The 18,567-nt window shown below is 40.3% G+C and overlaps 1 protein-coding gene across 1 annotated transcript in view; it reads right to left on the reverse strand.

The window, feature by feature from the left end:
* Positions 1–321: 321 nt before the first annotated feature.
* LOC134541818 (mucin-5AC-like) overlaps positions 322–18,567 on the reverse strand; it is a 33,640-nt gene continuing 15,394 nt past the window's right edge. The window contains exons 2-3 of the mRNA XM_063385512.1: positions 6,805–7,690; positions 322–357 (exon numbers count right to left, since the gene is read on the reverse strand). Of these exons, the coding sequence (XP_063241582.1) occupies positions 322–357; positions 6,805–7,690 (922 nt within the window). The remainder of the gene's footprint in view (positions 358–6,804; positions 7,691–18,567) is intronic.

Here is an 18,567-nt window from a genome sequence, read left to right on the forward strand (position 1 = left end):
AACATATCCAACCTAAATTCCAATTCGTCTTCAGTTCTGTGTCTCAACTCTGGAAAAATCATTACTTGGCGGCGAAACGTATGTAGACACGATCTTTTATAAAGCCTCAAAGTAAAAAAAAATCGCATGGCGTTATGTCAGGTGAACGTGGAGGCCAGCGAAAAAAAAAAGAGCTCTGTCGTCTCGACCATTACGACCAACCCAACAGTCATCTGGCTTTAAAGCATGTAGCAAAATGTAACCGGTATTAAATTCGAACGAAACGCACGACGAACTGATATTACCGGTTCGCACTCAGCGAATTGCAGGACACAAAACGCTTTACGCTCTGGGGTCGCCATTTTTGCGAAGGCGGCGCTGCAGGCGAAAAAACGACAAAGCAGTACCTACTCGCGCATGCGCTTGTCTGAATCCGTTTGGTTTGCTGTTTAATTGTGACCTAGAACCAACACTCTTACGACGCTTACAAGATTCTTTTATGGACATGCTGTGCACTGAAACCCGGAACCTCGCGGGGCGAAGGCAAGCGCCCTAACGCCCTCGGCCGCCGAGGTCACTCCGCCAGAGACCGCACGAAGTCTCCCGGGCCCCGGGGAAATACGGCGGCCGCATGCAAATCGTCCCGGTTAAGACCTCGTTTACAACCGCATTACGAGTCCACGCCGCGGCATTAAAGTTCCACACTTGTCCAGCCGAACGCTCTCCCGGAAAGACGAGCGGGGCCTTACGTCACTTCGCCGGCAGCGTGGAAGCGATTCCGAAGAGTTACACGCGCGATAAACCGCGGGAAGAAGTAACCGTTAACTGCCGAGTTCAGCTGCATTCGCTACGCAGTGCTTCAAAATAATTTTTGTGTCGTTACTCACACGAGAGAAAATTAATTTCGCTCGCTGAAGAGAGAGAGAGAATTTTTTTTTCTTAGTATAATTTTTCACAAGTATCTTAACATATATTTCTTTTGTAAATAAAAAATATATATCGTGGTTCTGAAAAAAAAATCTGCATATGTACTGTAGCAGAGATCAACGTCATTTGCACACTTTGGCTTATTTTCAATAACATCCTTCGGAAATTTTACAAATAAATACATATTTATTTTACGCAACGTCCAAAGCTATTTTAAATTTAGGTATTTTTTTTTTAGTATAATAAAGTAAACTGTGCTCCATTTTGAAAATTTGAAACCAAAACGTATCACCAGATGACGGCCGTTTCACCTCTAATTTTCGAACAGTAACACTCCGAAATGTTGTTCCCCGTAACCACTGTTATCTTCCGCCAGACAAGCTTATGTGTTAAAAGGAACTATACAAGTGCTCTTACGGGTTTACGGCTTTGTATTATTCCAAAAATATTTCAACTCAATTTTGAAAAATGTTTTACTCGAAACAAACGGCGTGTCTCGAGATATCTGAGATTATTGCAAGCAACAGTTAAAAAGTGATATCACAGCATGACTCGTAATAATGCGCACCGAATCTGTAAGTGAACAATTCGGAGTCCTACGTGATTGGCTGAGGAATGGTGAAATAAAAGGGGGGGGGAGGAGGATGAAGTAGGAGGGGCGTAACGTGATCACGAGCCTTTGTGAATGGCAAACGGATTCATGGCAGACCTCGTGATATACATATAATATTTTAAGTATGATTCTCCGACTAGCTGACAAGCAGCCTGTAATGACTTTTTTTTTAAACTCCTATTCAATTTGGTTACGATACGTTAAGGAAACTTTTTAGTAAACAATATTTAAGTAACCTAAATACAAGTTTTTAGCTATTTTTACACACACTTATTATGAGAGACTTATCTAAATATTAATGATGATAATTTTTAAAGGAAGAATTACATTAGTGAATTTATATCTCATTAATTTTCTACCCCAATTTGGTAAATTAATAAAAAAACAGTTTTATAGTCACGCCAAAATGGCATCATACTCTGCTCTCATTGGTTATGCCATGAGTCTTTAACATAAACAAATATATGCATTCCCCTCATATGCACACTACCTCTCTCCCATGCACACGACCGATCTGCATGTTGTGAATCAGCAGATTTGAAAACATGGCGGTCCAATCTTGTGCACAAGACCTACTGTCACTATAAATGTAATTTTTTTAATTGTGAATCCAGCCTACAGTCCGCCATGGCGTCATTGCTTTGAAATATATACTTTTAAATATATATAGGCAGTTCGCAGAGGGTAACTTTTCACACACAGAGTACTGTTCCTTTACCATAAATGGCCCCAGTAATGCAAATAAATCCTTTATTTACAAACAAAACCTTTTCTGAAACGCTGTTGCGTGTCAGTGCATGTTAATAATCATATAAATATATCAAATTACCTTAATTTTTTTTGGATGGAAACAGCAAAATAATTTTACAAGCTACCGTTTAGAATGCAATAGCACATGTGTAGTTATTTGTGAAATCATTTTACGCAAAAAAAAAAAAATTACTTAGATCAAAATATTTTTCCTCGACAGAATTTTTTTTTTAAATCCTGTAGCGTGCCATTAAAGTTTATGATTAAAATTCTAGCATGTTCGTTTATATATAATAAAGGGTCCCTTTTTGATATTTAAACCACTTAGTTATTCAAAATAGTAACAAATCGCCTGGAGCGACAGATAGTAAACTATATAGTCATTAATTTCACGTAACACCAGACGCCTGCAATGAATTTTCCCTTGACAAGGAAACTTTGCTTGAAACAAGAAGTTCCCCGAGGCATTTGTGACGAACTTATTATTTATCGCCAACCTGACAAAACGAATCACTTTATTTTCGAGTATCATCGACAACTTAATACAATGATTATGTTAATTCACTGAATGAATTAGTCGTTGTGAAATTATTTTTACATCAGAGAATCAACTATGAATATTTTATTTGAAATAAGATACTTCCGTTCTTCTTTCGGCGTGCAATGTAATGTTTCGTGGCTTAAATGATTGGAATTTTTTTTATATTTAACTAAAACATTAAAATTATTAATTTTCAATAAGCAGGTACATGAACTCATATAGTTTCGTAATTTTGCAAGTAATATAGCCATATATTTCACAAGGAAATTTAAAGTAATGATTTTCTCTCTCTTAAATGATATGTACAGGTTTCCAGCTGGACTGCAGACAGTTTCCTTGTACATACATTTTTTTTGTTGCAAAAACTGTGATGACTGCTACGTGAATGTCAAAACATTAAGAAGAAATAAAATTTAAAATAATTTTGACTCCAATGTAGTTAGTATTTTTTGTTACCATTTTAATTAGGTTCCGTCTGAACTTCGATCCGTTTTCTTTAGCTAAACTAGAAGACTGTCTTATTCAGGCAGCACAGGTAGGGAAATGCGTGTGGGAAATTGCCCAGAGATAACGAGTGATAACGTGTGTGATGTTGGCAAACACACAATGGAATTTCAAACTAACTTGATCAGCATCCCAATGTGTGAATGCCAGCTTACTTACGTGGTGCTTAGACGTTTTATATTATTGACCTATTGTTGCTATCAACTTGGGCAGTGTTTTGTTTTGTAATAGAGAGATTTAATTTTTTTCATGGCGTAATTCTCCGTCCTGCTATCATAATCACTGTGAATAGTCACAGTAAGCCACTGGAAGAAAAAGGCACTCGAACTGTTTAGTGTAACTCAAGTACGTCTTTAGCATAAAACTTAGTGAATATTGAATATTTTCTTATTTTCCTTGCTGATGCAAGGCTTGCAGAAGAGGACGACATGTTTAGGCGCCGTGTGTCATGTCAGATCAGACGACAACGTGACAAATTCGCAGCGCCCTTACAATTTCGCAAAATTTGCGTTAGACATCATTCTGAAACCAACCTCGCGGGTAATTATCTTATCAGCTCGCAACAGCAGTTTGATTGGCCACATGCGCCCTCGTTTGCATCTGGATGGGCGAATAACAGGCTGGCTTCTCGCAGCGTATCTGCTGAAGAACCAGTTGCAGAAGATTTATTGCACTTCTTCCCCTCCCTCTCTCCCACAAGCTGTTTTAAAGAAAACATGTGGCTAAGTATCCATCCAAATACATTTTTAATTTAATGTTTGACATTTTTTTCGTGTTGGGACATTGGTAATCAGTCTAACACAAAAATCCACTTAAATTAAACTCTAATAAAACAAAAAATAATTGTTTTAAAACTTATGCTGGCCAGTTGCTAAAGAACTTGATTGATAATCACCTAGCGGTAATTTCCAGATAATATTATTTCAGGGGTGCCCACAAGGGGGGGGGGGTAATGACGCAGACTGCGTCATTAAAATTTCAGGGGGGGGGGGGTGGTTAAAATACGAGAAAAATGTATATATTATTTACATAATTATAGCTTCTAATGTGAAAATACGTTTCTGGTGCTTTGATAATTGAAAGGGATCTTGTAAATCAAATTGGCAACCCCGCACTTTTCTTAACAAAAGCAGTTTGGCATCTGTCGGTTCAGGATGGAAATATTACCCGATATGATCAAAATTATTATTAGAAAATAAGTTTTAATTAATGAAAAATGTGATAAAATATAATACTAAACAAGTATAATATTATAAAATAATTGAGTAAATCATTGAGAAAATGGCATAAAAAATTTCGGGGGGTGGGGGGGCGCATCATTAGGTTAGGGGGGGGGATTCATAGTGTTTGGGGGGGGGGGGGTGAGCACCTCTGATTATTTGATATCTTATTTATAATTAGACCTTCTTATTTCTTTAAAGACACATTTTCAAAGCTATATAAACATATAGTTTTAATTTTTGTTCATACGTAATGGCAAATGGCAATGTCAACAAAATTCGATGCATTAATATTAACAGTCAATACGTAGGGGAAGTTTAGCTCGGAATTGATAAAATTAAGAAGTCAAAATTTTATGAATGAAATAGTGTAATGTAGTTTTACCTGCATTCGGAAGGTGGTAGGTTCAGTTCCGGTAGCTAGAGTGGCGATGGTTTTCCAATCAAAAGTGAGTTTACATCCTATCCAAAGTGAGAGTTCGTGTTTTAGTTAGCTACGCGTTTACTTTAACCAATTATTAATTGTTATCATTTATTACCATCAACTGGCAATATTTACAAAGATAAAATTAAAAAAAATATGATAAATAATTTTTTTCTCATACAAAATCGGCAATTTCAAACTTCTGCAAATTGTAAACTTATTAATCAGATACATACAAAACTAGCAGAGGCAACAAAGACGAAATTTACATTCGCTTTACTTTTCTTTAAATACCAGTGACAAATAATTAAAACAAACTTGTATGGATTTATAAGATGCTTTCGTTTAACCTACAATGACTGCGAGGGGTGGAATAAACAGGGGTTGATTGACAAAAAATTCACAACTCCCTTATTAGGCACACTATTAATTGCAAAATCACTGCAAAAGTGAATTAATGGTAAAAAGTGGAAATTATTCTTTTAATTTGTCAATACCAAAGGCATAATTACCAAGATTTTTTGAAGTTATTGAAGTTATTCTTCTTTAGGTGCGCTGTGAAGAAAATGAGAGTGAATTTTTACGATGCGCGCTCAACATGGAACTAAATTAACACAGGGAAAAAAGGTTACATACAAATAATGCAATCAAATTGAAAAATTAAATAAATATTCAATATTTAATATTAATATAGACATGTGTATATAATTAATTATTTAATTTATTAAAATATTAAGAATTTTTTTAATTATTAATAAAAATCAAATGTATACTGAATAATTATTAAAAAACTATTGTATAATAATAGTGAAATTATTTATAATGCAAACAAATGATACATACGGGAACATAATCTCACACTCCTATGAAAACGGCGAGGAGACTACTAAACTTTCCACAAAAACACCCTGTAAGCAAAAATAGAAGCTTAGAAGCAACCTGACATAGTTATACATATGGTAACATAACCTCACTTATATAAAGACACTTGAAAAATATTATAAACACAATTTATAACATTGAAATTCACAATAAATAAATGGTTTTTATTGCACGGACAACATTCAATATCAATAAATAAATAAATAAAATAATTAAAAGCACAAAAATAGTTTTTATTTGTATTTATTTATTAATTTTTTTCATTCTGTGAAAATTTCGTTGTATAGAGCACGCGCATCGTATAATAACTTAAAAAAAAAATAATCGGACAACATGGCGAGTTGAGACCGAGGTTCCAACCAGCGTCGGCCCTGCATCAACTACTCAGTAATAAACACGTTGTTGTTTCAGCTGGGTTCCCATTCTTGCGCGCAGCACTCGACCCGCGACCCGCGGTGTCGTTGGCGGGAAACCATTTCACAGACGAGAGAGCCACACCCAGAGTTCCCCGGAGTTCATGCTAGCTTTTTTTTTTTTCGTCTATCTCCTTGTATAAACCGGTGTGGCATTAAATTTTGCGGTCGATTAGGATATATTAGCTACATTATAAATACTTTAAAACATTGTGGATGGTTGGTTATATGAGGTAAGTAGGTAAAGCTACATTAAAAATACTGTAAAATCATTTTATGGTTGCTTAGCAAATAACGTTTTAATATGTAGCTATCCAGGGTTAGGAAACCGTTTACATGATTTCACAGTATCTTTAATGTAGCTATCCTAACGAAATCAACCGTCCATGATGTTTTAAAGTATTTATAATGTAGCTAACCTAACCTAATTGACCATTAGTTATCATGAGTTACAATGAACAAAAAAAAACCGAAGATGCACGATCGGGCGTTTGGCTCTCTCGTCTGTTGAAAGAAGGCTTCCCGTCGCTGGCCCCCGGGGTGACACCAACGCGCGGGTGATGCTGCTCGCGGGGTGACACCACCGCGTGGGGTGGTGCTGCTCGCGGGGTGACACCACCGCGTGGGGTGGTGCTGCTCGCGGGGTGACACCACCGCGTGGGGTGGTGCTGCTCGCGGGGTGACACCACCGCGCGGGTGGTGCTGCTCGCGGGGGTGACACCACCGCGTGGGGGTGGTGCTGCTCGCGGGGTGACACCACCGCGTGGGGTGGTGCTGCTCGCGGGGGTGACACCACCGCGTGGGGTGGTGCTGCTCGCGGGGGTGACACCACCGCGTGGGGTGGTGCTGCTCGCGGGGTGACACCACCGCGTGGGGTGGTGCTGCTCGCGGGGTGACACCACCGCGCGGGTGGTGCTGCTCGCGGGGTGACACCACCGCGTGGGGTGGTGCTGCTCGCGGGGTGACACCACCGCGTGGGGTGGTGCTGCTCGCGGGGTGACACCACCGCGTGGGGTGGTGCTGCTCGCGGGGTGACACCACCGCGCGGGGTGGTGCTGCTCGCGGGGTGACACCACCGCGTGGGGTGGTGCTGCTCGCGGGGTGACACCACCGCGCGGGTGGTGCTGCTCGCGGGGTGACACCACCGCGCGGGTGGTGCTGCTCGCGGGGTGACACCACCGCGTGGGGTGGTGCTGCTCGCGGGGGTGACACCACCGCGTGGGGTGGTGCTGCTCGCGGGGTGACACCACCGCGTGGGGTGGTGCTGCTCGCGGGGTGACACCACCGCGCGGGTGGTGCTGCTCGCGGGGTGACACCACCGCGTGGGGTGGTGCTGCTCCCAAGGTGACACCACTGCGTGGGGTGGTGCTGCTCCCAAGGTGACACCGCCGCGCGGGGTGGCGCTGCTCCCGAGGTGACACCACCGCGCGGGTGGCGCTGTTCGCGGGGTGACACCACCGCGCGTGTGGTGCGCCTCGCTGGAGCAGAAGGGAGCGAAAGGCGGAAGAAAACAAAGCGAGCGATGCCAGAAGGCCGCTGTCACGGATTCAAGGATGCAGCTGTTTCCGCCAAGCTGTTTTTTTTCCCCACTCGCATGTTATTGACGCGTAGATTACAGATCCGAGGCTGTCCAATAAACAACTTTAATTGATTTGCAACCTAACTACAGTGATTTGGAGTGATTTGTAATCATGTGAATAAATTAATGAAGCATAAATCTATATTGTAATTTCAGTCGGCTCATTTTTGATTTATTGTTTTTTTTAAATTTTATTGTAAAGTAAAATATTGAAAAATAAAATTAAAGTTTTATAATTTCTATACTAGCACTTTTAGTTAGAATAAGTAGGGGAGAGTTGGGTAAAACAGGGTAGTTGGGTAGAACGGGGTACCACTGTTATTTTCCGTACACGTGCTGCTATCTGTGTGTACGTTTGGTAAGTTACTCATCTACACGTCGTCACTAGAGTGAGGTAGTATGAAGTGTCGCACAGTATTCTTTCGTGCGTAATAATGGAAATTACAAATTTATGATGTTTCACTAAAATGTTTAGCGTGTATTGGCTATACAATATTTAATCAGTGGTTGCAGATATATTTTATGGTAAGTTGTATTCAAGTAAAGTATTATATTTGCTATGTTGTGCCATAGTAACCGATGAAATTGACGGGTGTTAAGATTTTCTGTTTTCGTTTTTGCTTGAGAACCTGCATGTAGGGTAAAACAGGGTACACAGGTAATGGGTAAAACGGGGTAGTACCCCGTCTGCCCAACCAGTTTCCTGTTTTAACCATCTTTTCGATCAATTGTGCAAATGACTTTAAAAATTAAAAATAGTATTTTTATGCACACTAAATGTTATACAGAGTTACCTACAGTACATTTATACAGTCACCCAAAAGACAATTACTGACCGAGCTAACTCCAGGCCTTCAGAACCGAGTGTAAATGACACTGTCGGTGATATTCCATTGACTGCTGCAACAACTGACCGAGCTAACTCCAGGCCTTCAGAACCGAGTGGAAATGACACTGTCGGTGATATTCCACTGACTGCTGCAACAACTGACCGAGCTAACTCCAGGCCTTCAGAAGCGAGTGGAAATGACAGTGTTGGTAATATTCCTGGGACATCTGGTTTGGTATCTTCACCAACTGAATCTCGTTTAGGCCTATCTTATAAAAACAATCGAAGTGCTTCATCAAACAGTAGCTTCACAATCCACCGAATACAGTGATGCCGATTCCCCATGCCAAAAGAAATCCTGCAGAAGGAAGAGGACGACGACGTGGCAAGGCAGCTGTGCTGACCGACTCGCCATATAAGAACGAACTAATTATTATTCAGTCAGCTTCACCAAAATCTTTAAAAAGGAAAAATGCTGGTGTGTCTAAATCTCAAAACAGTTCTAAAAAACATATGAATAAAGAAGACAGCAACAAATCCATACCAACAGTAACTTTGCGTGTGTCTGATGATGATGACGTTCCTTGCATGTATTGCGCTGAACAGTTCTCCACTTCAAAATCAGCCGAAAGTTGGGTGCAATGCTTAAAGTGTCATTCTTGGAGCCATGAAGGATGTGCTGGTGTAGACACAGATGACTGTAGGCCATGTGAATGTGATTTCTGCCAGTTTGGAATATAGACTCTGGCCTTATTTTGTGTTCTGACGGGCCTACTAAGCCATATTAGGCTAATTAAACAATCATATGTTTTGTCAGATATTTGGGTTAACCGCATATGCAAGGTTGTATTATACATAATTAGATTATGCTATTAGACTAACCACTTCCTCAAAATTAACAGTGTTGTGTTATTGTTGTTCAAACAATGTTTGTGATTTTCCGCAAACCAATGTTTTTGTGAAGTTTTACTGCAAATATAGAGGAACATGTAAGGTGAAGGCTTATAAATGAATTTTTTTTTTTTAATTCTCATATTTTTACTGACAATTGTATTTATTTGTCACAGTACATGTTGTTTAGAATTTTTTATAATGCACATATTTAATCATTTAAAAATCTGCTTTCTGTACCCCGTTTTACCCAACCAATTGGGTAAAACAGGGTAGTGTGCATACATTCAAATAATGAAAAATCTCTGCAATAATAATATTTCAGAAGACACGGTACTAGTTGCAGAATTAAACTCACATTATAATCTACGCATGCTGATGGTTTCATACATATACCGCAATATTAAAACAATAAATTTAAGCGATTTATACTAAGTACCCCGTTATACCCTACTCTCCCCTACTTATATTGTATATGTACTTAAATAGGTGTATGCACAAACGTGCTTAAGAAAAAAAGAATGCTTTTAAATCATATGCTACGAAACTGCAAATGCTATTCAGACTAGTAATAACTGCTCAAGTTCATTATAATCAGTTTTTCTTGCAATAACTAATTATATGTAACAAATACATAAATTAATGTTTCCAGCTGTTTATGCTCGTGAGCCTGAATACTAAAGTAGTTTATAAACCAGCCAGAAGCAGGTTATACGTCGGCCTGCTTGCAAGGGGAAGCGAACCCGGACTTCCTCGTACATGGCGAGATAGCGCACCCAACACCGGGTTTAGGAACGAGGTACGCAAGAAACGGAACGCAACACCCAAATGTTTATTCAAATACCCGTTTGTAAATCACACAATACGCAAAGACGCAAAAAACGCAACGAACGCATCGGCCAAATTTCAACTTCTCGCGTTTAAGCTTGCATTTATACCTTCTATACTTGAAGTTAAGTGTTCCGAAAACTTTATAAAATGTGGACTTAATGAGTTTCCTTTTTCTTCGGAAGCATCAAGATTTAACTTAGAAAACTATCACCTAGAGGGTAAAAAAGACGCCTTTCATACTAATTGTTACGAATTTAAAGTGTTTTGTTAAATAAATAAATAATTATAATATAGATACTACAAAAAAAATTCGCTATCCTTTATCTGTATGTTAGTTAGCTCTTACTTTTTCTAAACTGAACAATGGATTGTGATCGATTTTCACCATCATTTAGTGAATTCATTCCGGAAGGTATATAGGCCTATGTATAATAAATTCATGATAAATTTAAAGATAGTTGAGAAATCTCGTTGTTTTGTAAACAAGATGTAAAATGACGCTTCTAGGGGCGCTTGCATGTCTTAAGCTGACATATATGACTGATACAGCAAATTAATCTACTACAGAATTGCAGGACTTAAAAAGGCATACAGAAAAGTCTGCAATAGTAAATGTCTATTTTCTAAATATGACCCACATTAGCCATTTCTACCTTTCAAAACTGGTTGAAAAATAATGAGTTATATCAAAGATATTTTGACCAACAATATGTTAAACCATATTGACTTCTAAACAAAATCTACTTGTGTCGTCTCATGAGATAAAAGCTATCAACATTGTTTACAAATAAATTCTTTAGTTATGGGCAGTACGTGTTAGTATGTATATAATATTTGAAAACACCGGACACTTACGAGAACTTGATACTTCTAAGTACTTACTTACTAAATCTAAATGACGCCACATTAGTAGATCACATCCGTGCGAGGACGGGGCGAGTCACTGGTTGATTACGAAAAGAAGTCCGACGAAGAAACGGTTTTTTCTGCAGTTATGCAGTTTCCAGTTGTAGAGCCGATGATGACTTGAGGCGTGCGTTTTTATAAACAACCGTAGATTTATTGCGTTTGTCGCGTCTTGCATCCTTGCACACTTGCAGAGTTTATAAACTCAGCCTGACAAAGTGCCTCCACACTCAAACACCGAGAGAGAGAGAGAGAGAGAGGGAGAGAGAGAGAGAGAGATAGAGAGAGATTAAGACTTTTAATACTTTAGACGTTATTCAGGCCAACGTCTACAATGACTAAGAAATGAACATTTATTGTCAAAATTGTTTTGGTTACACATGTTATAAAATCCTTACTAATGGCTAAACAATCGGCCTTTAGAATTTGGCAATGCCGTACGTATATACTCGGAGGCTTAAGGGAGACGGATGCATATCAATAGGCGCCAATTTCGTTTCAACAGTTACTAAGCCACAGCCATTTTCTGTCATTCGATTTTCCCAATTTGGCTTCGTTAAATAATTTATGTAATGTATTTAATGTCATGCCTGACGTTAATAGTGACTGGATGCTACAAATAGTTCACCCTGTGAAGTTACAGGCATTTACATTTGAACTCATTTTCGGAAATGATTTCGAAAATAATAATACTGTATATAGGCGCTACGCTATGCCATTTGAAAATATCTCCATAATATATAGATTATTAAAATCTTTCAAACATAAGAATAAACGAATATTACTTAGTTGTTTTTATATAATACGCTGATTTAATTTTTTGTAATGAAAGGGGAAAGATTTAATAATACTAGAAACACCAGCTTTGACAGAAAATGAGAATGCTTTTAAAAAATAGATATTAACTTGAGCACAATATAGAATAATGTGAAACTTCCAAAATCGAAGACCGTGGCTCTGACAGAAAAAAACTGTGGATAAAACACGATAAATCATAAATGGATGAACTGCATATCTAAATAAACATATGATAATATCATATTATGATGTACACTCTAGTGAGTCTCCAAATGGAAACACGAATTTCGCAAGTGTTTACACATTACGTGCAAGCGAACGATATAAAAAAAGGATTTTATATTCATACAACACACGTGGAAATTTTTTCTGACGGATATTTTATTCATAGAGCCACGACACCTATGTTTTAACAAAAGGCAGTACTAAACGATAAAAATCTATTGTGGCATAAAACAAGTGAAAACAATCTGACATCTGTCAGTTCCTCTCCTTGCCCCCTAAGGCCGCGCTGAAAGAAAAGAAAAACAACGCGATTTGAAACAACTCAAGATATCCGTGTGGGTCTGTTTACGAAAATCATTTAAGAATTCGCTGAAGGCCGGTAAGTTTTGTTTACAGATTAAGTTTTAACAGTGATTTAATAATATGTAAAATGGCTAAAAGGCGTGTTTTCAGAGTAGTACAACCGGTACAGATACCTGGAGGCACTTAAAGGGACTTGCTTTACCTACACCTTTATGTTAATTTCTCCGCCAACTTATGTTACGTTCACCGCTCAGATATCATGCACGGTTGCACTACGCACTGGGAGAAGACTGCGCTGCAGTCCAGAGCTAGAAGCAGCGAGCGTCACACCTGCCATTCCGCCTCGGTGACACAGGACCTCCGAGGATGAGGCACGCACAGACTCACTCGATCCTGACTCGGTCCTGACTCGGTCCTGACTCGGTTCTGTCTCGGTCCTGACTCGGTCCTTGCTCGGACCTGACTCGGTCCTGACTCGGTCCTTACTCGGTCCTGACTCGGTCCTAACTAGGTTCTGACTCGGTCCTGACTCGGTCCTGACTCGGTTCTGACTAGGTTCTGTCTCGGTCCTGACTCGGTCCTTGCTCGGACCTGACTCGGTCCTGACTCGGTCCTGACTCGGTCCTAACTAGGTTCTGACTCGGTCCTGACTCGGCCCTGACTCGGTCCTGACTCGGTCCTGACTCGGTCCTAACTAGGTTCTGACACGGCCCTGACTCGGCCCTGACTCGGTCCTGACTTGGTCCTTACTCGGTCCTTACTCGGTCCGGACTCGGTCCTGACTTGGTCCTTACTCAGTTCTGACTCGGTTCTGTCTCGGTCCTGACTCGGTCCTTACTCGGTCCTGACTCGGTCCTAACTAGGTTCTGACTCGGTCCTGACTCGGCCCTGACTCGGCCCTGACTCGGTCCTGACTTGGTCCTTACTCGGTCCTTACTCGGTCCTGACTCGGTCCTGACTTGGTCCTTACTCAGTTCTGACTCGGTTCTGTCTCGGTCCTGACTCGGTCCTTACTCGGTCCTGACTCGGTCCTAACTAGGTTCTGACTCAGTCCTGACTCGGCCCTGACTCGGCCCTGACTCGGTCCTGAATTGGTCCTTACTCGGTCCTTACTCGGTCCTGACTCGGTCCTGACTCGGTCCTGAATTGGTCCTTACTCGGTCCTTACTCGGTCCTGACTCGGTCCTGACTTGGTCCTTACTCAGTTCTGACTCGGTTCTGTCTTGGTCCTGACTCGGTCCTTGCTCGGACCTGACTCGGTCCTGACTCGGTCCTTACTCGGTCCTGACTCGGTCCTAACTAGGTTCTGACTCGGTCCTGACTCGGTCCTGACTCGGTTCTGACTAGGTTCTGTCTCGGTCCTGACTCGGTCCTTGCTCGGACCTGACTCGGCCCTGACTCGGTCCTTACTCGGTCCTGACTCGGTCCTGACTTGGTCCTTACTCAGTTCTGACTCGGACCTGACTCGGTCCTGACTCGGTCCTTACTCGTTCCTGACTCGGTCCTAACTAGGTTCTGACTCGGTCCTGACTCGGCCCTGACTCGGCCCTGACTCGGTCCTGACTTGGTCCTTACTCGGTCCTTACTCGGTCCTGACTCGGTCCTGACTTGGTCCTTACTCAGTTCTGACTCGGTTCTGTCTGGGTCCTTGCTCGGACCTGACTCGGTCCTGACTCGGTCCTTACTCGGTCCTGACTCGGTCCTGACTCGGCCCTGACTCGGTCCTGACTTGGTCCTTACTCGGTCCTTGCTCGGACCTGACTCGGTCCTGACTCGGCCCTGACTCGGTCCTGACTTGGTCCTTACTCGGTCCTTGCTCGGACCTGACTCGGTCCTGACTCGGTCCTAACTAGGTTCTGACTCGGTCCTGACTCGGCCCTGACTCGGCCCTGACTCGGTCCTGACTTGGTCCTTACTCGGTCCTTACTCGGTCCTGACTCGGTCCTGACTTGGTCCTTACTCAGTTCTGACTCGGTACTGACTCGGTCCTGACTCGGTCCTGACTAGGTTCTGACTCGGTCCTGACTCGGTCCTGACTAGGTTCTAACTCGGTCCTGACTCGGTCCTGACGCGCGCCAGTCGTGTCGGGAGCGTGGGTTAGAACGCGCGACTCTCGTAGCCTTAGCCGACGCGACCTCTCATTCAGGCACCGCGCCACTCAGTCAAACTTGTGCGCTGTGCGTTCGATCCAAGACTCGGCCTCACACGCTATTATAATTATTTCTTTTTCTGGTCATTACAATTTATTAATGGGTATTTCCTCTAAATCTTTTCCCACATTTCTCTCCTACATGAATGTTTCGTCTCAAATTTTCTCAACCTATACGTAGAGACAGGAAAAATTCGCGGATTCATTCCGCGGTAGGCCAGAATTCAAACAGTTTTACCTTTGACCTGCTTCTGTGTTTGGCCCACAGTTTGTGTGAAGGACTCTGAGCCAATGACGAGCCCTCATCAACAGAAGTCTCGAATCACTGGCAACCCAGGTTAGAAACGTCTCAATTAAGCAACCAATGAGTAGAGACCTGTAAAATTCGCGGATTCATTTCGTGATAGGATAGAGTCCAAATACTTTTGACATTATTTTGCTTCAGTGATTGGGCCAAAGTTTATCTGAAGGACTCTGGGCCAATGAAAAATCTTTTTAACAGAAGAATGAGCAAATCACGATCATTCCAGTAAACAGGTGTTACGAGTCGGTAACCAATCAGCAGATGTAATTTGCACGAGTGCATAGAGAATCATGGAGTCTGTCCTTTAGGGATTTTAAATCGGGAATTTTACAGGTCTCTACCAATGAGGTAGGTATTTTTTTCCCAATTGCGCACAGGACTGTGGAGTCTTAACTAAAAGTAGAGATTTGCAAAATTTGCGGATTCATTTCGTGATATGCTACAATTCAAATAACTATACCTTAGCGCTGCTTCTGCAATTGGTTCACTGTTAATCTGGAGTAATGAGGGCCAATTAGAGACCCTCGCTCGAAGAAGTGTCGAATCACAGACACTCGGTCGAGACAACTCACAAGTCAGCAGCCAATGAACAGGTGGCATTTGCCCGAGTGTTTAGAGTGTAGTAGAGTCATTCCATATCAAATCAACCAATGAAAAATTAATTTAGAAACTTCATGTTTCAGATTTATATGATTTTTTTTGTATTTTGATAATAAGAACTTAATATAAGTATTATAAATCCATTTTTTTTAATTTATATCTTGAGTAGTTTTTGTGTATTAAATTTTTGAAAAATGCCAAACTAGCCCATTTTAGCAATGTTTTGGATTACTCAAATACTTGTAGGTTTCCAACCAATGGTGCTAAAAAGGCTGTTAGACCGCTCATTTTAAATGTCATTGAATGGGATTCAATTTGATATGTAACATGACCAACTTCAGAAAAAAATGTTTTTAATTGTTTTCAAAATTTTTAAATTTTAATTAAATTTCAAAAATTAATTCGTTTGAATTTCTAAAAAACACCATTTTCATTATATTTTTTTGAAAAAAAGTATGTTATTCCTACATATATTGGTTAGATTTGTGCCAAATTTCAAGGTGGAGAATCGATGGGATCATGAGTAAATAAAAATGAGAAGTTTAGTAGATGCTTAGGCCTAAGGGAGCATGGTAGATAAATAAATGCTTTAAGCGTCAGTTGGACGTTATAGGTTTTTGGAAGTCAACATTGAAAAACTGAAAACAACAATCCTACATAATTTTATTTGCCTACTTTATTAGCAGACGTCCCAAAATGACAATTCTCGAGCGTTGTTTCTTCCGCAGCAATTAAAAGTTCGAAATTACCGAGGCAGAAGTTTTGGCTTCAAGTAACCTTCAGTTTTTAATTAATGCATTTAGCTCTGTTTTAGATACCATGCCGCCTTAAGAAATAGTTGCAGCAAGGAAGAGTAGCATAATTTTACATCAAATTTTGACTTAGTAAAGTATTGAAATTTTATTGTTATAGACTAAAAACATTTTACAAAATATAAAACACGGATAACAAATCTTACCTTACATTCATCCAGTGTTATTTGATTAAACATTTGATCAATATGATAATACAAAGCACATGATCTTGCTGAACAGATGTAGCCTAAGTTCAAAGCACATGATCTTGCTGAAAGGATGTAGCCTAAGTTATAACTGACAAAACATGTTACTGTGAAATATGATAACTTTTGGTGGCTTGCATTTATATTGGCAAAAAAATAATGAGAATAATGAAGTTAAAGTCAGTTTTTTACATCCCAAAGGACCTGCTGCTTCCTTTTTTTATCCAACACCAAGAGCCGATATACTAGACATTAGAACTGAAGATCTTCTTAAAAAGGTTGAACCTTGTACAGCAACTGGGAGAACTTATACACTTTCTAAAGAAGAGATTGTAGAGACATCACGCCTGCTTGAACGAAGTATTCCACAACCTAAGTGAAAACTAAAAATAATTAAATATATACTAAACAGATTCATTCAATGAACTTTAAAATGATCTATCAAACAGCCTTCTAGCACCATTGGTTGGAAACCTACAAGTATTTCAGTGATCCAAAACATTGCTAAAATTGGCTATTTTTGCAATTTTCAAAAATTTATACAAAGAAAATCCTCGAAAAAAATTTAGAAAAAATAGATTTGTAATGTATTTAGTTGATATTACCAATATCCAAAAATCATGAAAATCTAAGGTGTAGAGGTTAAGGCCTCTGGTTGATTTCATATGGAAATGACCCAGTAGAGTCTATCCTGGAGGTCATTGATTCCGCGAATTTTGCAGGTCTCTAACTAAAAGTTATTGCAACCACGAATTTTCCCAATCCCACCTATGTGTACCCAGTATGATATACTTTCCGCGATAGGGTGAATGTCTCATTTCGCCACACGAATCACAGCCATTCAGTGAGAAAGCAAACGCGTCCTGAATGGCCTGGCCAATCACAAGTAAGAAACTGTTAACGCGAACATACTTGTTTGCCGGTCTAATGAGCGTTGGGATTTTTTCATGAAAAACACACGCCCCTATCTATTGCTACAGACCGGAAAAATTAGCGGATTCATTCGGTGATAGGTTAGAATTCAAATACATATACCTTTTAGATGATTTTGCTATTGGCTTACTGTTCATCTGGAAGAATCTCAACCAATTATAAACCCTCAACCAAAGAAGGATCGAATCACACACAAACCAGCTGAGACGACTTACAAGTCAGCAGCCAATGAACTTGCGTTTTTTGCCCAAGTGTACAGGGGAATTTGTAGTCTATCCTGTAGGCCATCGAACAGGGCGTTGCGATGCAAGACGACCGGGAGGTGTAGGCTTGCTGGGCGGTCAGGAAGTCTGCTCGCGGCTAAGAGTCACAGGTTTATGCTAATTACGCGCCGCCATGCTAGTTAACGCAGGTAAACTCGCTCGCGCCACCTCGGATTACAACTTAAATTGGTGCTGAGGTCCATCAATTAACTGGCGTACAAGGTTATGAATGCATGGTGTGTGTTCCAGAGTTTTTTTTCTTAAATTACCATCCTAAATTTTATTTTATTTTCATAATTATATATTGCCAACTGGTGGTTACCAGCGTTTATAATCTATTTATTTTATTTGGTGTTTTTATGGTATTAAAATATACAATTTTTAATTCAATTTCAAAGAAAATAAACGCTTCCACCTGATTCCAGTGGCTGCAGCGGTAAATGGCTTGCGAACCGAACAACCCTCCTCACGCCAATATATAATAGGATTTACAGAGTTTCTGCACTTACCTACCAATGAAAACTGGGGGCGTGACAACCGCGCCCGTTTGAAGTGAAACATTACTCTTCAAAATCCAACTGGAACTATGAAACTAAATAGTACAGTACACAACACCATAGTGGGCACCATCATGTCTAGGACATGTGCTGCTATAGGAGTCGGCATAAGTGGGTTTAGCGCCACGTGTTTATGAAACTGCGGT

The sequence above is a fragment of the Bacillus rossius genome, assembly GCF_032445375.1.
Source record: "Bacillus rossius redtenbacheri isolate Brsri chromosome 4 unlocalized genomic scaffold, Brsri_v3 Brsri_v3_scf4_2, whole genome shotgun sequence".
In the NCBI taxonomy this organism is placed as follows: Eukaryota; Metazoa; Arthropoda; class Insecta; order Phasmatodea; family Bacillidae; genus Bacillus; species Bacillus rossius.